The sequence below is a fragment of the Salmo trutta genome, chromosome 33, assembly GCF_901001165.1.
Source record: "Salmo trutta chromosome 33, fSalTru1.1, whole genome shotgun sequence".
NCBI lineage: Eukaryota > Metazoa > Chordata > Actinopteri > Salmoniformes > Salmonidae > Salmo > Salmo trutta.
This window is the reverse complement of record NC_042989.1, coordinates 12,475,125-12,497,010: the sequence shown is the minus strand read 5'-3', so window position 1 is coordinate 12,497,010 and position 21,886 is coordinate 12,475,125. Positions and strand designations below refer to the sequence as shown.

At 45.2% G+C, this 21,886-nt stretch overlaps 1 protein-coding gene across 2 annotated transcripts in view; it reads right to left on the bottom strand.

Moving 5' to 3' along the window:
- Positions 1-1,083: 1,083 nt before the first annotated feature.
- LOC115172406 (tetratricopeptide repeat protein 7B) overlaps positions 1,084-21,886 on the bottom strand; it is a 60,010-nt gene continuing 39,207 nt past the window's right edge. The window contains exons 15-20 of one of the 2 annotated variants that reach the window (XM_029729825.1): positions 21,459-21,619; positions 16,466-16,582; positions 14,813-14,910; positions 8,793-8,933; positions 6,291-6,493; positions 1,084-1,761 (exon numbers count right to left, since the gene is read on the bottom strand). In XM_029729825.1, the coding sequence (XP_029585685.1) occupies positions 1,540-1,761; positions 6,291-6,493; positions 8,793-8,933; positions 14,813-14,910; positions 16,466-16,582; positions 21,459-21,619 (942 nt within the window). In that variant the 3' untranslated portion in view covers positions 1,084-1,539. Of the gene's footprint in view, positions 1,762-6,290; positions 6,494-8,792; positions 8,934-11,246; positions 11,721-14,812; positions 14,911-16,465; positions 16,583-21,458; positions 21,620-21,886 lie in introns of those variants that run through there. The other variant, XM_029729826.1, reaches the window with a different exon arrangement.

Here is a 21,886-nt window from a genome sequence, read left to right as displayed (position 1 = left end):
TTGAACGCTACAACAATGCACCAGCACAGACATGGGGCAGGGTCTGGTGACGGTATGTACCACTGTGGCCAGCCATTGTCCGCTGCATAGCACTACATTGTCCATGTCATCTGGAATGCAAACCTCTGCAACTCCGTCTGCCTGAAAGTCCCTCTGCACCCTCCGTCTCCTCTCCCATCAATCAACAGCCAGAGAAAACAGATGGATAAGTGAGTAGCCAGCCTGTACAGCTAACCCCCCCCCCCCCTCCCCACCATGTATACTGAACAAAAATATAAAAAGCAACATACAACAATTTCAACGATTTTACAGTTACAGTTCATAGTTTACAGAGTTACAGTTCACACCTGTCAGGTGGATGGATTATCTTGGCAAAGGAGAAATCAGTCAATTGAAATAAATTCATTAGGCCCTAATCTATGGATTTCACATGATTGGGCAGGGGCGCAGCCATGTGTGGCGCTGGGAGAGCATAGGCCCACCCACTTGGGAGCCAGGCCCAGCCGATCAGAAATAATTTTCCCCCACAAAAGGGCTTTATTACAGACAGAAATACTCAGTTTCATCAGCTGCCTGGATGGCTGGTCTCAGACGATCCCACAGGTGAAGAAACCGGATGAGGAGGTCCTGGGCTGGCGTGGTTACACGTGGTCTACGGTTGTGAGGCCAGTTGGACGTACTGCCAAATTCTCTAAAACAACGTTGGAGGCGGCTTATGGTAGAGAAATGAACATTCGATTCTCTGGCAACACCTCTGGTGGGCATTCCTGCAAGTCAGCATGCCAATTGCACACTCCCTCAAAACTTGAGACATCTGTGGCATTGTGTTGTGTGACAAAACTGCACTTTTTAGAGTGGCCTTTTATTGTCACCAGCACAAGGTGCACCTATGTAATGAGCATGCTGTTTAATCAGCTTCTTGATATGCCACACCTGTCAGGTGGATGGACTTTCTTGGCAAAGGAGAAATGCTCAATAACAGGGATGTAAACAAATTTGTGCACAAAATTTGAGAGAAATAACCTTTTTGTGCATATGGAAAATATCTGGGATCTTTCAGTTCATGAAACATGGGACCAACACTTTACATGTTGCGTTTATATTTTTGCTCAGTGTAGATTAGATAAAGGCTGGAGTGCAGGAGTCATAGTCAGGCACAGCAAGGGGTTGTGGTATACGATACAGTGGTCACAGCAGAGACTAGGGGGCGGAGACAGCACATTGGTGTTGGCATGGCAACAACAGTTACATTGATGTACATTATTGGACCAGATAATCAGTGTTTGGATTTTTTTTCCATGGTCCCTCCCTCCAGCTCATCTAGCTAGGCCTATGAATGGCCTCAAGAGGAGAGAGGTTGTTGTCTAATCTCATTGGTATGAAAGAGATGGGCCCGAGACATCACAGGATGGTTGATGGTGGTGCTTCTGACAGAAAAGAGGCCTGTGAGCAGGTGGTGGTAGGTAGGAGGAAGGTTTTTGGCACCTTCACACGGGGGGATAAAGCAGCTTGTGTGTGTGTGTGTGTGTCTCTCCCAGGTCAGAGTTGTCGTGGTATGATGGTGAAAGGGAGTATGGGGCTGGAGGCCTCTAGCTCCAGGGCGGTGAGGAAACACTCTGTAGCAGCAGCAGCGTTGCCCTGAGCCTGCAGCACCTCCCCCAGGCTGTTCCACACGTCATGGGCCGTCGAGTTCACCTGCACCGCATCCCGAAGGATCTTCTCTGCCAGGCTGTACCGCTGCAGCTGGTGCAGGATCAGACCCTAGGAGATAGGGAGAGAGAAGGAGTGAGTGAGTGACATAGTGAAGGAGTGAGAGAGGGGGGTGAACGATGTTCTCTGCCAGGCTGTACTGCTGGTGCAGGATCAGACCCAAGGACAGAGGGAGAGTTAATACAGTCTGTAACACTGACTCAGAGAGGAGCGAGGAGTTTAAACACTTCTGTTTATCACTGCCCAGCTGACTCCGTCCTAGTGACACAGAGAGAGAGAGAGAGAGAGAGAGAACTGTACAATCACACACTCCATTTAGTCACATCCTACACTCATGTAATCTCATCCTTTCAATTAACTTCTCAAAGCAGCCAGCCTTTAAAAACCAGGCTAAGTAACTGTTAATCTAACACAAAAGGTCAGCCATTGTCGCTACAGTAGACAGCTAAATCATTCACAGAGCAACCTTGAGGCTCTTTCCCCAAGAAACGGGCTCAAACGGACACACACACACACACACACACACACAGAGAGAAAAGAGAAAGAGAGAGGAAAGAGATTGAGAAGAGAGCGAGACAGGGAAATAGAGAGCGCGAGAGAGAGGAAGAGAGAGAGAGAGAGGAGAGAGCAGTCAGCACAGTTAGAGGCCAAGGAGAGCCATCACCTCCACCCTGTACCTCTCCACAGAACTCTGGCTGAATGACAGAAAGAGGTGTGTATGTATATGTGCCCCCTGTCGCTCCCCCGAGTTGACAGGCTGTTGAGATGTGACAAGCCTGCTTATTGCGGAGACCAATGTTACAGACGCCAAAATAAATCCAAAATGAAAAGCTCAGATACAGCAGAACTGACACAGAGTGATGTGTGGCTGTGGTCCCGGCCGCAGCAAGCTGCTCTGAGCTGCTACGCTGCTTAATTAGTCAAATGTGTATGGGAAAGCAGGACTGGCACTGTAGCCAGACACCCCTGGGACACGCCACAAGGATAGATGGAGAGAGTGATATTGAGAGAAAAGGAAAGAATACAGAAATAGGAGAAGTGTGGACCCTGCCCTTCCTGCATTAACACCAACTCCATTTCGAGAGAGAGAGAGAGAGAGAGAGAGAGAGAGAGAGAGAGAGAGAGAGAGAGAGAGAGAGAGAGAGAGAGAGAGAGAGAGAGAGAGATATATATATATATATATATAAAAAAGTCATTGCCCCTTTAACAGCATTAACTGTTAAAAAGTCGCTGGCTGCTGCTGCCAGTGCGGCGCATCGTTGGCATCTTCTCAGTAGAAACAGTGATAACTACATCTAATAACTGTCCCACAGCATCGAAGAGCTGGCACACCACTGCTACAGCATCAAGCTACCAGTCTGGTCCCAACAACGTAAAACAGCCGACTCATCTGCTGCTAAAGCAACAGCTCAACTGATACCACTGCAACCTGATCGATCAAGTAGTGGTTCGCAGCGAGTTAGCATTAACGGAGAAACACTACCCGTATAATACCGCCACCAAACAGGAAGACGTGCAGCACCATCACTAGATACGCCCGTCTATGCCTATCAAAGAGCTCAGTAACACAGACTAGTTGGGGGATACAGGATCTGTGTTACTGTTGTCGCGATACCAGAATTTTGACTTCAATACAGATACCAGATTTTGTAAAAAAAGAAAGGGTTATTAGCCAAAGAACTCGATCCAGATATACAGTACCAGTCAAAAGTTTGGACGCACCTCCTCATTCAAGGGTTTTTATTTATTTTTACTATTTTGTACATTGTAGAATAATAGTGAAGACATCAAAACGATGAAATAACACATATGGAATCATGTAGTGACCAAAAAGGTGTTAAACAAATCAAAATATATTTTATATTTGAGATTCTTCAAAGTAGCCACCCTTTGCCTTGATGACAGCTTTGCACACTCTTGGTATTCTCTCAACCAGCTTCATGAGGAAGTCACTTATTTTATGGTACTGATCAACAACATTTGCATAGAAAAAGCAATCTCTTCTTTTATAAAAGTGTGCACTGTCTCTTCAAGACCCATGACGTCATTCACAAACAGTTCGAGGAACAAGCAAATATTATCTTGACTGGAAGAGATGTAAGGCGTGGGAGACGAAGGGGAATGAAAAAAGTTTTTGGTCACAATCAGCTTTGCAATCAGCAATATTTTGCGTTATAGTTTGCATATTATCCCAAACAAGGTACTAGGGTAGTGAATTGACAGAAAGTTAGCCTACAAAGCTGGAAGCTACTGGTATCTTCTTGAATTTTATAGTGTTCCAGCCTGTAATGGACATTGTTTTGTTAACAGTAATTAACAGTTTCAACCTTTCTACATGCCGTGTTGCATTATTGATGTGTGTTAACTTCTGTGCAGCATAAGTGGTGATGCAGCCCAGACTCCCAGTGAGTGCAGTGGCTCCTCAGGACAGGCTAGAGCTGGCTATGAGCAAGCACGGAGGAGGCATGGAGGAGACACGGAGGAGACACGGAGGAGGCACGGGTAACGGAAGTTGTAAAAAAATCTAAAAATCTGAGGGATGAAATGTGGAGAGGGATCTCTAAGCCTGATTCCTGGATCCAGTCTAGAAGTCACAGCTGTATCAGCAGGAACCCTCCCTCCCTCCCTCCCGCTCTTCCGCACCATCCCTCGCCGCGTCTATTTTTCCGTTTGTCAGTCAGAGTGGTTGAGTGATGCACAGCCCTCCACAAACTGGCCTGTCAAGGCAGAGGGATGGAAAGAGTGGTGGATGGAGGGAGGAGGAGTGTATAAGAGTGTATAAATCGTGCCATACAGTGTGCAAGACCCATTACCATGTCGCTTTACCAGCTCTGACAGACTGACAGACAAACAACATTGTGCATCCCAGACACGACACACGGCGGAACAATCACACCACCCAGCAGCCAAACACTGCACCCAACGCCATCCATCACACCAGGCAAACTAGTCCAGTCACCATCACACCAGTCACAAACTATTACAGTGACAGTCACCATCCCACCACAAACTAGTCCAGTCACCATCCCACCACAAACTAGTCCAGTCACCATCCCACCACAAACTAGTCCAGTCACCATCCCACCACAAACTAGTCCAGTCACCATCACACCAGTCAAACTATTACAGTGACAGTCACCATCCCACCACAAACTAGTCCAGTCACCATCCCACCACAAACTAGTCCAGTCACCATCCCACCACAAACTACAGTCAGAGGGACGAGGCTCCACTATTCAGCTCAATAAGGGCTGTGTGTGTGTCCACTATGGCAGCAGTCAGGACTGCTCTCCTTAGTGTTTCTCTAGAAGAAAGAGGCTCATTTATAATTCAACAGGCATTGGAAGGAAGTCTCCACCCAGTGATCAGCTTAGCTTGGTGTAGAAGACAAAATAAGGCATTTAAAACAGACACATTCTTAGATTTCATTTTCAGCAGGATACAGGAGCACGGTCTTTCTACTACAACACAGTTAAAGCAGAGACTTTGACCTGGGAAATCAAACACAGAGAGTAGAGTTATCAGCAGAGAACACAAATCAGGTCATGGTGAATAAGGACTATTTCTTCAGTCAGTCAGCCAATACGCTGCTCTGCTCTTTGCTGCTGGAGGACTAATCCTGTTCCTGTCTCAGCACCATCTCATCCTAGAGACGCAAGGACACAGATCCACATGCGCACACAGTTGAGTGAACAGGCACACACATTAAGACAGTTCTCCACTACAGCCCCATGCATTATCCCATTCTAGCTAGACTGTTTACAGTCACAACACAGTAGAGAAGCTCTAAACTTCTCACTTTTGCACCAAGCTGTACAGATGAGAGGAAGAGCAAGAAAGAGTGCGAGAAAGAAATAGCGAGAGAGAGAGAGCGAGTAAAAAGAAAAAGGAACAGATTGGACAATCCCCCTGCTTGAGGTGCTGACACAGCACAATGTGGTGGGTTCTTCTGGGTTTATTCTGCATTCACCACCAACCAATCACAAGCTCCCATTTTCAGATTTCCATAATTGGGTTTTTACTATGAGCTCATCAGATAGAGAGATGCTGTGTCCCTTGTTCTTGTTCTCTCTCGGTATCTCTCTCCTTCTCCTCCAAAAGGCCCTTTTCATTAGGCTCAATGCAGCCTTTTCATCCCAAAAGTGTCTCGTTTGTAATAAACAGAACGAAAAGCTAATCTGCTAACAGCATGAGTCAGACCTGCAGTCTCTTCATTCAAAGTGATGAGCAAGCAGCATGGAGGTTTACAGGGTGACAGTAACAATGGGCTTTCCCCCTCTGTCTGCACCACTTGACTATGACCTGAGAGAGCGACTCTGGGAGCTATATGACTGGGAGGCACTATGGCTATGGGACTGGGAGGCCCATAAGACTGACAGAATGTCAGCTGTCAGGCTGCATGGTTGACGTGGCAGTAGTAGGGAAGACGAAAGAGGGAGAACAGAACAGATGTGAACAGAGGGATGTAGAGGTTCAGGACTCACCAGTCTCTGCATAGTCTTGACGTGGGTGGGGCTGATGATGGAGAGAGAGATAGCGAGAGACATAGAAGAGAGGAACAGAAGAAAAGAGAGACTCACCAGTCTTTGCATGGTCTTGACGTGGGTGGGGCTGATGGAGAGGGCCTCCTCATACCAGCGTTTGGCCTCGTCCACGTTGCCCCGCAGCTCAGCCACCTGGCCCCGAATAAACAGCACGTTGTGGGACATGGGGAACAGGTTGGCAGCCTCCTGGGTGCAGGCCGTCGCCTCCGCAGGCTTGCCCATGCCAATGTACACCTCCGCTAGAGAGAAAGAGACAGGAGAGAGAGCAAGAGAGAGAGAGTGTAGATCGGGGAGAGGAGGACCGTGAGGCGACACACTGACACAAATAACTAGGACATACACTAACTGACTAACAGAAACGGTTTCAGACAGACCCACACTTCCTATGGTAATGGGAGGTGCAGCAGACCAGAGGGGTGATAGCTGTCTCTTGACTTCATGATTTCATCAAGAGAGGAAATGAGAGCTTCTAGCAGGTGGCAGCCAGCCTGATAAATATCACACACACATCTTATTGCTTTGTAAATAGGGACTTAAAGTAAAGCCCATAGATTACATACAGACAGAGACCTGAAAGTGAGTTTTCCAAAAGCAATAAAACACAGACTTATATCCAAAGATCCTATCATGTCTCCTCATTGTCTTCCTTTTGGGTGAAATAGCTGAAAAACTAGAATAATAATTATGAGCAAACGTGACCTTATAGCGGCACTGATGTGTGTGTGCGAGTCTGATTGTGCGAAACTGTCCCCGTGTTTCTGTATTTGTATGGATGTGTGTGTCCGTGTGTGTCTGTGTATGGCTGTGTCTGTCTGTCTGTCTGCGTGTGTGTCTCCAGGCAGGCTGTTCTCTAAGCAGCCAGCTAAGCCTCCAGTGCTGTCCTCATTTGTTGGTCCCAGAGAAAGGAGGTTATATCCAGGACACCATCCCCCATCTCTCTATTCTCTGGCATTTTGGAAAATGTTCATGGAGCGCCACAGCTCTGCTCAGCCTCCAGCAGCGCGTGGACGAGACTGTTTGGAGTTGGTTCACAAAGCCTCAGCAACACTACTAGATAGGCAAGCAGTAGCAGCTGGCTGAGGGAGGGAGGGGACCTTGCTCTGCTCTGGCCTCCGCTTCTGGCATTTCAACGCTCTGCAGTGAGAGCAGGAGAGGATTTATTTCCCTCTCCCTGCACCCCCCTCCTTCTCATCTTCTCTCTACTTGCCTTCTCCCCATTTTTCTCTATCCTCTCTCTACCTTCCCCTTCTTTCTCTCACCCCATTTCCTTCTCTCAATGCCCCCCTCTCCTCTCACAATGCCCCCCTCTCCTCTCACAATGCCCCCCTCTCCTCTCACAATGCCCCCCTCTCCTCTCACAATGCCCCCCCATCCATCCTTATATCTCCTTTCAGAGCTGATTCAAAAGGGAGGCAGTTTTATTGGGAGGTGACGTCCCCTTGGTGTTCTTATCAGTGTCAGTATCTAAGTATCTAAGGCTGGCAATAAGGATAATGACCAAATAAAGCAGTCAGTGTGTGTGTGTGTGTGTGTGTGTGTGTGTGTGTGTGTGTGTGTGTGTGTGTGTGTGTGTGTGTGTGTGTGTGTGTGTGTGTGTGTGTTCTTTCCACCCATCGCAGGAGGACTGCAAATGAAAGGCAACAGCAACAGTCCAGGAGGCCCTGCCTGGGATATGTTAACGCTTAACAGTCAGACCACCTCACAGGAACATATCGATTCCATTAAGCTGCTGTCTGCTACCCCACCTCCCCTGAGTCAATGGATTACCACTCCCACACACACCCTGCCAATCACTAACACCACACACATGCATGAACACAAGTGCACACACAACACACAACTCCAGGATATCATTTTGGATAATGGATATCATTTTTGGTACACATAATTAATGAGAGTAGGATAAGGGTATAATACAATAACAGCAGGATAGTACAGCAGCATTATACGAACTCCCCTCTGGCTGTCCAGCCAGTGTGTTACTTACAGATGTGTAGTGACTCAGTGTACTACCATAGCTGTGTGTTATAGTGGTATAGTGTACTACCATAGCTGTGTGTTATAGTGGTATAGTGTACTACCATAGCTGTGTGTTATAGTGGTATAGTGTACTACCATAGCTGTGTGTTATAGTGGTATAGTGTACTACCATAGCTGTGTGTTATAGTGGTATAGTGTACTACCATAGCTGTGTGTTATAGTGTACTACCATAGCTGTGTGTTATAGTGGTATAGTGTACTACCATAGCTGTGTGTTATAGTGTACTACCATAGCTGTGTGTTATAGTGTACTACCATAGCTGTGTTATAGTGCTATAGTGTACTACCATAGCTGTGTGTTATAGTGGTATAGTGTACTACCATAGCTGTGTGTTATAGTGGTATAGTGTACTACCATAGCTGTGTGTTATAGTGTACTACCATAGCTGTGTGTTATAGTGTACTACCATAGCTGTGTGTTATAGTGTACTACCATAGCTGTGTGTTATAGTGTACTACCATAGCTGTGTGTTATAGTGGTATAGTGTACTACCATACCTGCGTGGAGCCAGATCTGAGCCAGAGTCATCCAGGGGTGTAGGGGCCCATGTTTGGGGGCACTGCTCTGCATGGAGGATGCCACCTCTGACAGGGCCTGTTCCACCCGCGACGCCGCCATGGATGTGGCGTGGACCGAGCCTGCAGAGAGAGGGGGAGGAGGAGAGGACGACAGGGGAGAAGAGGGGGTAAGCACAGCAGCACCAGCACCTCCTCATGGTAAAAGGATGCAACTGTAGGCTAATGTTACTCCACTCATTCTGCATCCATCGTTCAGGACATTAGCTGCACAAAACTTCACACACAGATGGCTTCATGCCTTCACAAAAAGCTTCATGTTATATAGGCTACTAGTGACAGGCAGCGTTACTAAGTCAGCAGCTATTAACTGTCTATTATCCTTGCAAACCACTGATTCACATATCCAGACGTATAGACGTACAATAACCTGGCTGTAGCTGTACAAACTAGGCCAACTGATTTGGGACTGGAGTTGGTTGAAAATACTATTTGGAGTGGATACTACTTTCCCCGGCTCTAAAGAGCGAGAGAGCTTTCATTATTGGCCTTAAAGAGCTTTAGATTAAAGCACAAATGGTTCCTATCTTCAAATCCTGTCAAGAAGATCTAGTGAAAGCACCGGGGCAAAGAAAAGTCCTGTGATGAATTTAGGGGGGAGAGAAAATATCCCTGGCTATAGAGAGATGTTTTTGATAAGGTCTTGCGAGTTGGGAGGAGAGATTGGATTTGTGTTTAAGCTGAAATGCTGCTAAGAGGATTTAGTGAAATGGGAATAGGAATCAGTTTCTGGGTTCTCAATCTGCATGGCAGGCTTTTGGTGAGGCACACACAGCCACTTCTCACTCTCACACACACACACACACACACACTGGAGCTAAGTGACTCTTTTACGCTATAGACCCTTTAACAACCAGTAGCATCCATCTATGGTCCACATGAACCGTTCTATATGGTTATAGCTCTATGATCTGAACACAATAGCTCCTCTAAGAACTCTCTCTCCTACCACTACACATCCTCATCCTTCACTCTGAACACCCACACCACAGGATTACAGGCAGGCAGGCAGCCTTTCGCGTCAAACCGCTTCACTCTTCTCTCTCCTCATATCAGAAAAATAACACGTTTGCTGTCTCTCTGGCTCCCTGGTTATTGACTGAAGCGACAGTCACACATTATGCATCTAAAAACCCTGTCAGTGTCCCAAATTGCATCCTATTCCATATATAGCACACTACTTTTGATCAGAGGCCTATGTAACCTGGTCAAAAGTAGTGCACTGTAAAGGGAATAGGGTGCCATTTGGGCATAAGCCCTGAGATCGATACACTTCCCTCCCTCACAGCAGCACTAAGCCTACAGAGCCCCAGTCTCAGCCCTAGAGCCCACATTTAGCATGCAGACTGGAGACACCGGCTCTGTTCAAAAGTAGTGCACTATATCTGGAATAGGGTGCCATTTGGGATGCATCCAGCGTCAACCATGGAACTCCACAGCCGTAGACCACGTCAGCCAAATTGAGCGTATTGGCAAGGTCTGAAGGGCTTTACCTGTTCTAGTCATTCTATTTCTATGGACACACCAACTTGATATGGCTGAAGAAGGTTTAATGGCAGAAGGAAGGAACACCCGGTGGCGTGGAGGGATTGAATGTTTTAAAAGGTCCCTGGATAGATGGAGAAAGAGCACCAGGAGCTCTACCATCAAGACAGACAGCTGTGTCACCAAGCAGGCTGTAGATACTCGTTTTATCCAATGAAGTCAATTAAATGGCACCCACTGCAGGTGAATGGGTCAAATTAAGCCTGGATTAAACCGGTGTAATCTTAACCTGGATGAGTGAAAATGGTAATCCATGCAGTTAGGAAAAAGTACACAAACACTCTCTCACACGCGCACACACACAGCGGCCTAAAAGGGTAGCCAAAAGTGCCTTCATGCAAGGTACAAAGCGCAAGGCACTAATAAAGAGCGATGTGGAGGGTGGGTTTTCAGTTCACAGCAGCACAGAAAGAATCGACATGTTCTTAAAGAAACAGTATCCATTTCACCGGGGCATGAGAGGACAGAGCTGCTTCCTCCTCATCCATTCCTCTCTTTTGTTTTGTTTCTAGTGAAGTCCAAGAGAATGTCAAAGAACACCGGGCTGGCCGTATGACAAGAGAGTGGCCTGTGTGTGTTTGCTGTCAGGGAAGCTTAAAGGAAACCTATTAATAGTCTGTGAAAGCCTTGAGGCCCAGCAGTGAAAGTAACTGGTCTCCACAACACAACAGTCAGTCATGGACAACATAGTCCACAGCCCTTTAACTAAACACAAATAAAATTACAAATGAAAAAACAAAAACACGGCTAGCCCGTCTGGGACTGGTCTGGCTAATGAGCTCTGTATTGTATGGTGGAGGGAGCCCATACGATAAGGCTGTGTGTCTGGTGGATAGAATAGAGCAGCCAGCCAGGGGAAATGATACTGCCTCTTTAATTATGGAGCTGCCTACTCCATAGCTGGCCCACCGAGTCAGGAAGCTTAGTGAGCTAATTGTTTAGCTGTAGCACAAAAGGGCCTGAGGACAAAAATAAATAAATTAAACAAAAAAAAAACAGAAAATAAGGTGAGCTAGCGAATAGCGGCCGGACAGCCTCCGGTATGGTCCACACATGGTGGATGACTGACTGACTTTAGGAGCACAGACAGACAGAGGGGCAGGCAGGTGGTTGGTGGTGACGGATGGATACATTGACTGTGGAGGAAAAAAATCAGGCCAAGGCCAGGAGGCGTGACACATCAGTCAAGAGTCCAGCGTCAGTGGGCAAAGAGAGAGGCAGCGGAGGGAGAAAAGCGCTACTTACAAACTGAAAACATGGAGTAAAAACCATGATACTGATGAAAGTTAGCATCTGGAGGGCTGCCTTTAAAATAACAAATCAACAAACAACAAAGAACAAAGATTACTTAAGAGAAAATTAATTAAAGAGGGAAAATTAAAGAGATACAGCTAGGAGAAAACTTTAAAATGACTTCCACTCAACAACAAAACTGAAGTATACTTAACAGAAACATTTCAAAAGACACTAACATTAGTGAATGCTGAAGTTATTTATGCTAAGTTAGCGCCAGTGAAAATGGATCCACACAATGATTCACGATCAATGTGTCAATCCAATCCATCCTAAACTGTTTCTCCCCTGAAGGTTTTTGTGGTTGCTATTGCCACCAGTGCAAGCTTTTCCTTCCTTAAATCACCTTTATCATGTTCCTTATTTAAACATCAAACATACATTATGATGGCAAACATAAAAACCTTGGACCTCTATTGCAGGTGTAAATACACTGTGGTTATTTGAAGTGCCTCAATCCAATCCTTTATCTAGCAGTAAAACATAAAATGGTACAATGGAAGGTGGCAGGGGAAAGATAGCGGAACACCAAAGGACAAATGAACAGAGTGATGAATAGAAAGAGAAAGCCAGGGGACACAGAGAGCTAGATAGAGGAGAGAACATAACAGGAAGTACTGTGACGTGTGTGTGGAGAGTGAGTGTGCTTGAACGAGTGCGGGTGGGTTTTTACCTGTATTGCCGGTAGAGTGTACCTGTAGTTCTAGTGCCTAACCAGAACCTCTCCACACTCTGTATCCTACACTTCCTCCGTTAACCCCAAAACATGCCAACTGAACTGACATCCTGTTTGTCAGAGGTTGTCGTTTCATCCTCTCTGTTTGTGGCTGGTAACAGTTAAGTGAACCCCAGTCTGTCTTAAAACCCAGTCAGTCAGATAGATTGATAGGATACGGGGCCGTTCATTCTCCTCTCTTTCACTCTTTCTTTCCTTCTCATGTCCTCAGTGTCTGCTGACTCATTCAGTCGAAGCCGGACGCGAAGGCCACTCAGGCAGATTAGGGACTTAACGTCGTCCACTCAGTGTCTCCGTGGCGATGGGATGGTGATAGGCTGACAGGATTCTGTTAGGCCCACAGGACTGGACACACCTGACTCACTATTGGGCCAACCCAAATCATACTGTGCTGGCTGGCTTTGATATGTTTTCACCTTGTCCTTTCCAGCATGGTTTTTAGCACTGTTAAGGAACTACACATAGAACACACACCACACCACAGCCCAGAACACTACAACTACTGTATCTAGAGCTTAATCAGTGAAGTCACTTTCTAAATGGCACCTCATTGCCTATAGTGCACTACACCAGGGTCAAAACTAGTGCACTATGTAGGGAAAAAGGTGCCATTTTGGACGAGTTAAAAAACGCACACTCAGCAAGCATTGTTGCGATTGGGCAGTGAGTCACGCACACCACAACATGCCATTGGCCGCACGTGGTGCAGTGGAGCATTACTATTGGTGGACTGTCGTCGAGGGGTGTGGTCACAGAAAGCATGATGGCCGCCGGCCGGCTTCGGGGGATGCAGAGGGGGGTCGGCCTTGGGGGGTGTGATGGGTGGAGGGTGATGGGAGGGGCCGGTGTGAAAGAGAGGGGAAGAAGGGGAGGAGGGCTCGGACCCCGAGAGAGAGGAGGAGCCAGAGACTAGAAACAACAGAAAAGTAAAAGATGACAGATATATAAAACACAGAACATATGAAGACTGCAGCCTTTCCTTAGCAACAGCTAACTGAAAGTAGAGAAAAATGGCATATCTGACTTAGAGACCTTCCAGTTGATCAGTCTGAGGAGTATTTCTGTCTTTGTGGGGAAAAACTCATTCTGATTGGCTGGGCCTGGCTCTCCTGCCCCTACCCAGTCATGTAAAATCCATAGATTAGGGCCTAACGAATTGACTTAAATTGAATGATTCCCTTATATGTAACTAAAAAATAATAATTGTTGCATGTTGTGTTTATATTTTTGTTCAGTATACTCTGATACGGTATGGTGTAACACACAGATAAAAGCCTTTATTGTGATAGGAAGGAAAAGCTGTTGGATATTGAACACTGCAGTAAAAAACGTTAATATTTAGAAAATGAAAGATGTTGATCAACGGTCACACACTTTGACAGGATGTAGTCTACAGGGTGCGTCTTCACACCTCTGACAGAGACAGAATGGGGAAATACAAGATGTGATGTTTAAATGTCTGGACAGACTGCTTTAGTGACGTTTTCTAGCTGCAATGACAAGAGACCTACATCGAATCCATATGTGTGTGTGTGATTATATATATATATATATATATATATATATATATATATATATATATATAAATAAAATGTATTTTAAATTTTTTCCTAGAATGCTGAGGAGGCTGGTGAGCGGAGATATAGGAGGAAGGGCTCATTTTAATGGCTGGAATGGAATAAATCACATCAAACAAATGGAAACCACCCGTTAAACTCCATTCCATCAATTCCATTCCAGCCATTACAAAGAGCCCGTCCTCCTATAGCTCCTCCACCAGCCTCCGCTGCTAGAATGGTATTCCTTGGCTGAATCTCCAACCCACCACTTCTACTGCTCTGATCACTCAGTAAAAGGCTGAGTGGTTGTTCGGAGGTTCAGCCCTTAACAACAGCAGCTTGTAGTTTACTCCAGTATGGCCATAAACCCTGTAGCCATGGAGACAGAGAGCAATATACAGGTGTGGTTGTAGATACAGTAGTCATGTTGAGACAGGACACAGTGTGACTACAGTGACATGGATGTACAGTTACCGTAGTAGATTCATGTGAATATATGTAGCTTCTGCTGGAGAGGCTTTAACCTGCATGTCCCTGGGGATTCATTTTAATACATTTTCATGACCTACAGACATTTGAAGGTTTCTGCTTCCCTCATAATGGGATAGCGACCATGTTAAGTAGCCTGGTCACATGATCTGTTTGTTCTCTTGCCAACTCCACTGTTGTCACTGTCAAGCCCATGATGGCACAAACAGACACACACTCAGGCTACGTGTTAAGTGTCCTGGGGTAAGCTAGTTTTCTGCTTTATAACTCCTCTCCATTTCTCTATGGTTGTCAAGTAGTGGCAGTGAGGTGAGACTTACCCGTCTCTGGATCACTGAAGTCAGGCAGCGTCATGGCATTGAGCGTCCTTCGGTCTGCTATGGCTCTGTCCAACAGGCTGCTGCCTCGACCTGAATCACTGGATACACACACACAGAAAATAGGTAAAACACCAACTAGAGCTAAGCTTCCTGAAAATCCTCCCTGCCCATCTATCCTCTTAGCATGACTGCTGAGCAGGTTAAGAGCTGTGTTTTTGTCTGTCTTAGGTAAGATTCACAGTTACTGCATGGGATAGGTGATGAAACCGAGAGCAACGCTCCGAGTTTAGGAAGGGGTAAGGTAGCAGGCAGCGGACTAGGTCTGCCTCTGCTACAAAGACTAATGCAAAATCCAGTTCATGAAACAGAAGGATGGACTGGATAGTCACGAAGTTGGAGATATTCCCTAGTCAAATGTCACAGGGACAGTTAAACATTCTTATGCATTGTTCTGGGTGGATTACTGGTCCCTGTCTGAACTCCTGCATCTTTCTACTCATTCTGTCATATCCAGGAAATCACAGCCACGAGCGAAAGGAGTGCAGAGTCCAGTTCTGTCTGTCGTTTGTTCGGGACGGTATATTTCAACAGCATTGATGGGAAACGCAGAGGCAGTAAAACTCAAAATGCGAGACAGAGGAACCGCCATAAAACAGAGCTCCTGACGAACTTTAACACAGCAATGTGTTAGCCTCCGGTATATCCCCTCCTGTAGGGTTTGGCTGAGGTAAACGCTATTTCACCATCTATAATGACCAGTTAGTATACACAGACAATACATTTTATGAATAGTAGGAGCGACAGTAGCCTCGGCCCCTGTCTATGGGGGGGGGGTGGGTGAGTGCAGCAGAGGACCAGGAGGAGAGGAGTCTGGTTACTTGTAATTGATCTCCGTGGACTAAACTTCTTCAGTTTAACGAGAGTCTGACATGGAGGTGAGAGACTGATCTGTCCACACTGACTCGCTCTCTCTCTGCTGCATGGCTACTATTAGCTGCAGACGAGCTGTGTCCCAAACAGCACCATATCCATATTGTAGTTCACCACTTTTGACAGGAGTCCATAGTGTAGTGCACTAACTAGGGAATAGGCACCATTTGGGTTACGGCTAGATGAGATTCACTAACCGTAAGGAAGGGAGTCTACTGATGTAATACGTCATTTAGCTCAATCAATCAACTTTGTGTTTATAAAAACCTTTTTATATCAATAGTAGTTACAAAGTGCTTTCCAGTACTCTGCTCTCAGGCCTGTGTTTCTCTAAGCAAAGCTTTAGTGGATTTTTGAAAGCGTCTTAAAAAGCCATGGATAAAAAATAAAAAAAATCAGGGAAGCAGTGCTGCTCGATCTCTCGTGATAGTTAATACCAGTGTTTTGCAGGAGATTGTGGCTAAAGTCGGTGCACATATTTACAAAAGGAGATCGTGATAATGCACATTTGGCCCCAGACTCAGACCAGTCTCACTCGCTCATCCTTTTCTGACATTCCAAAACACTACATTATACAGCATAATATTCCTGAAGGTGGTTTGTAATACTGCAGGTTGCAATGGTAGTGTGTCCAACATATTTTACTGCTATTTTCATACACAGTTCCGTTTTATCTAGCGGACAAAACATGTTGCCTGCGTAATGGGTACTACTATACTGTACCTGGGGTTGGTGAGGTTGTAACAGGACTTCCAGATCTGCAGCATGTGTTTGCAGGTGAGCAGAGCCTCCTCAGGTCCTCGACACAACGTCTCCAGCTTCACCTTGGTGAACAACAGGCTGCGGGGAGACACCCAGTTATCTACAGAGTGGACTCTCTGCATCTCTATATAATGATACAACTCAGATAAAAACGTGTAGTAATACAGGCGGTGTGGGAGGAATGTAGTATTTTCCACCCTGCACCAAAGCAATGTGTACACAATGTTGTGAGGTTGCAGAGAGAGGAGAGCACTGCTACACACTCCATCGTCAACGAGTAGCATTAGAATTGTACCTCCAGGGTGCCTGGGAGGAGATCTAGCGGAGGAGGGGTGCATTCACCAAGAGGAGAGAAGCGTTTGATGAAAGCCTATGTGGACACTAATTCGCTCCCAGAGAGAGAGTAGAGTGTGAGAGTGAGAAAATTCCATTGGTCTGGTGTGGTGAGGGGTGGTGGACAGTGCTGTGAATTAAGTTTCCATTTATAGACCCCTCCCCCATCTCACCCACCCTTCTCTCCTAGGCTAACGCGTTCCTCCCAGTGCAGCACTGTGATATAAATACAACACGACCTTACCATCACCTTACCGTCTCCTCCTCATCCCAACATACACACAACCGCCCCCCCCTTCCCAATTTGTAATTTTTAAAAAATGAAAATAAAACACTAATATATATTGAAAACATACAGTTGAAGTCGGACGTTTACATACACTTAGGTTGGAGTCGTTAAAACTCGTTTTTCAACCACTCCACAAATTTCTTGTTAACAAACTATAGTTTTGGCAAGTCGGTCAGGACATCTACTTTGTGTATGACACAAGTCATTTTTCCAACAATTGTTTACAGACAGATTATTTCACTTATAATTCACTTTATCACAATTCCAGTGGGTCAGAAGTTAACATACACTAAGTTGACTGTGCCTTTAAACAACTTGGAAAATTCCAGAAAATGATGTCATGGCTTTAGAAGCTTTTGATAAGCTAATTGACAAAATTTGGGTCAATTGGAGGTGTACCTGTGTATGTATTTCAAGGTCTACCTTCAAACTCAGTGCCTCCTTGCTTGACATCATGGGAAAATCTAAAGAAATCAGCCAAGACCTCAGAAAAAAAATTGTAGACATCCAGAAGTCTGGTTCATTCTTGGGAGCAATTTCCAAACGTCTGTAGGTACCATGTTCAACTGTACAAACAATAGTACGCAAGTATAAACACCAAGGGACCACGCAGCCGTCATACAGCTCAGGAAGGAGACGCGTTCTGTCTCCTAGAGATGAACGTACTTTGGTGCAATAAAAGTGCATAATCAGTCCCAGAACAACAGCAAAGGACCTTGTGAAGATGCTGGAGGAAACAGGCACAAAAGTATCTATATCCACAGGAAAATGAGTCCTATATCGACATAACCTGAAAGGCCGCTCAGCAATGAAGAAGCCACTGCTCCAAAACCGCCATAAAAAAGCCAGACTTTGGTTTGCAACTGCACATCGGGACAAAGATCGTACTTTTTGGAGAAACGTCCTCTGGTCTGATGAAACAAAAATATAACTGTTTGGCCATAATGACCATCGTTATGTTTGGAGGAAAAAGGGGGAGGCTTACAAGCCGAAGAACACCATCCCAACCGTGAAGCACGGGGGTGGCAGCATCATGTTGTGTTGGTGCTTTGCTGCAGGAGGGACTGGTGCACTTCACAAAATAGATGGCATCATGAGGGAAATTATGTGGATATATTGAAGCAAAATCTCAAGACATCAGTTAGGAAGTTAAAGCTTGGTCGCAAATGGACAATGACCCCAAGCATACTTCCAAAGTTGTGGCAAAATGGCTTAAGGACAACAAAGTCAAGGTATTGGAGTAGCCATCACTTCAATCCTATAGAAAATGTGTGGGCAGAACTGAAAAAGCGTGTGCGAGCAAGGAGGCCTACAAACCTGACTCAGTTACACGAGCTCTGTTAGGAGGAATGGGCCAACATTCACGCAACTTATTGTGGGAAGCTTGTGGAAGGCTACCCGAAATGTTTGACCCAAGTTAAACAATTTAAAGGCAATGCTACCAAATACTAATTGAGTGTATGTAAACTTCTGACCCACTGGGAATGTGATGAAAGAAATAAAAGCTGCAATAAAATCCTTCTCTCTACTATTATTCTGACATTTCACCTTCTTAAAATAAAGTGGTGATCCTAACTGACCTAAGACAGGGAATTTTTACTGGGATTACATGTCAGGAATTGTGAAAAACTGAGTTTCAATGTATTTGGCTAAGGTGTATGTAAACGTCTGGCTTCAACTGCAAGTATTCACACCCCTGAGTCAATACATGCTAGAGTCATCTTTGGCAGCGATTACAGCTGTGTCTTTCTCGGTAAGTCTCAGAGGTTTCCCCACCTGGATTGTACAATATTTGCATATTATTCTTTAAAAAAATAATCAAGCTCTGTGAAGTTGGTTGTTTATCATTGTAGACAGCCATTTTCAAGTCTTGCCATAGATTTTCAAGACGATTTAAGTCAAAACTGTAACTACGCTGCTCAGGAACATTCAACGTCATCTTGGTAAGTTACTCCAGTGTATATTTGGCCTTGTGTTTTAGGTTATTGACCTGCTGAAAGGTGAATTTGTCTCCCAGTGTCTGTTGGAAAGCAGACTGAACCAGGTTTTCCTCTAAGAGTTTGCCTGGACTTAGCTCTATTCCGTTGCTTTTTATCCCCCTAAAAACTCCCTAGTCCTTGCCGATGACAAGCATACCCATAACATGATGCAGCCACCACCATGCTTGAAAATATTAAGAGTGGTACTCTTGGATTTGCCCGAAACATAACACTTTGTAATAAGGACATAAAGTTAATTTCTTTGCGAAAATGTTTTGCAGTTTTACTATAGTGCCTTACAAACAGGATGCATGTTTTAGAATATTATTTAGAATAATAATATATATTTATTCTGTACAGGTTTCCTTCTTTTTGCTCTGTCATTTAGGTTAGTATTGTGGAGTAACTACAATGTTGTTGAGCCATCCTCACTTTTCTCCTATCACAGCCATTAAACTCTGTTTTAAAGTCACCATTGGCCTCATGGAAAATCCTTCAGCGGTTTTCTTCCTCTCTGGCAACTGAGTTTTATAGTGACTGGGTGCATTGATACACCATCCAAAGTGTAATTAATAACTTCACCATGCTCAAAGGGATATTCAATGTTTGCTTATTCAGGTGCTCTTATTTGCGAGGCATTGGAAAACCTCCCTGGTCTTTGTGGTTGAATCTGTGTTTGAAATTCACTGCTCGACAGAGGGACCTTAACAGATGTATGTATGAACTACAGAGACGAGGTAGTCATTCAAATATCATGTTAAACACCAATATTGCACACAGAGTGAGTCCATGTAACTTATGTGACTTGTTAAGTATAACAAGGCTTGCCATAACAAAGGGGTTAAAGAGTCAAGACATTTCAACTTTTCATTTTTAATTAATTAGTTAGTTAAAACAATTCTAAAAACATAATTCCAATTTGACATTATGAGGTATTGTGTGTAGGCCAGTGACACAAAATGTCAATTTAATCAAATTTTAAATTCAGGCTGTAACAAGGCACAGTAAATATTCACAGAACTCACCCTCGGCGTCATGTTTTTACACACACACACACACACACACACACACACACACACACACACACACACACACACACACACACACTTCACTCTCCCCCAGGGAAAGCCGAAGCTCAATCAAGCTTGTGTAAAAACAGGGCAAAAAAAGAATACAAAATTGGAAAATGAAAAAGCGTGTTCTTTTTAATGTTATGTAAGTGGCTGAGGCAGAGGCAGAGATACCGAGGCACAGAAGCCAATACTGTGGTGCCCTGAGGGTACAGCAGACTAAATCTATTAGAGATTGTGAAATTCAAACACCGGAAACAAACAGAGCAGGGAAAAGAGAGAAGGAAAAAAATAAGGATCTCAGAGTTACGTAGAGTCAGCGGTGTGAGAGTGGCAGGCTTTGTGCACAAATTAGCCATCAGACAGAGGAGATGGAGAGACGGCAAAGGAAAAAGCAACGTAGAAATAATCTGTATAGCTAGCACTCTGATTTCTATCAGTAACTAACACACAGCTCTGAAAATACAATTCATTGGAAATTGCTGTCTCTCTCTGCCGCCAAAATAACCAAGCGGATCTGTGTGCGGGTCTGTGTGTGTGTGTGGATGGCTGGCATGCCGTACCCACTGCCCACTCCCTCTGCCCTTCCTGGTAGCAAACCCCCCCATCCCCAGCCATCACACTGGTCTAATTAAGGATGCCAGGTGCTGATCTCCCTGATGCCCAGGACAATGTTAATAACACACTGAGCAGAGTGGCACGCTGACTGATCCTTTGGTTAATGTGTTTGTTCACATGCCAGCGCCAGCGTTATAGACTAATGCCTCTGTGATGGCCTGCGTGAGTATGAGGACTTTACATTTACATTTTAGTCATTTAGCAGACGCTCTTATCCAGAGCGACTTACAGTAGTGAATGCATACATTTCATACATTTTTTTCTCCGTACCGGTACCCCGTTTAGAGTGAGTATGAGGAGTTTAGAGTGAGTAGGAGGTGTTTAGAGTGAGTATGAGGTGTTTAGAGTGAGTATGAGGAGTTTAGAGTGAGTAGGAGGTGTTTAGAGTGAGTATGAGGAGTTTAGAGTGAGTATGAGGAGTTTAGAGTGAGTAGGAGGTGTTTAGAGTGAGTAGGAGGTGTTTAGAGTGAGTAGGAGGAGTTTAGAGTGAGTATGAGGAGTTTAGAGTGAGTATGAGGAGTTTAGAGTGAGTATGAGGAGTTTAGAGTGAGTAGGAGGTGTTTAGAGTGAGTAGGAGGTGTTTAGAGTGAGTAGGAGGAGTTTAGAGTGAGTATGAGTTTAGAGTGAGTATGAGAGTCCGATGTGGAGAAAGATTCCAGACTCACATGAAGCTTTCTGGGTACTCGCTGAGCGCCATCTCGATGATGTTGAGAGCGTCGTGGTAGTGTTTCTGGGCCGACAGCAGCAGGGCCAGCAGGTGGAGAGAGTGCACGTCGTCTCCCTGCAGCTGCAGAGCCTGACGCACGTACCCCAGCGCCTCCGGGATCTACAGCACACAGATCACATACACCACCGGTCATCCACAGCCAGAGGTGCTGCTATCTGGCCATGCTGGAGAGGACACAAGTATATAGGTACCCTAAACTTCCCCCCTACTACATCTGAACTCTTTATCTGGCTAAAGTTACAGTAGAAAGCACTTTCTGACCACAAATGTCATTTTAAATCACAACCCCCTAACCCAATGGTTCCCATCTCCAGTCCTCCTGTACACCAAACAGCAGTCCCGGACAAATACCTGACTCAGCTCATT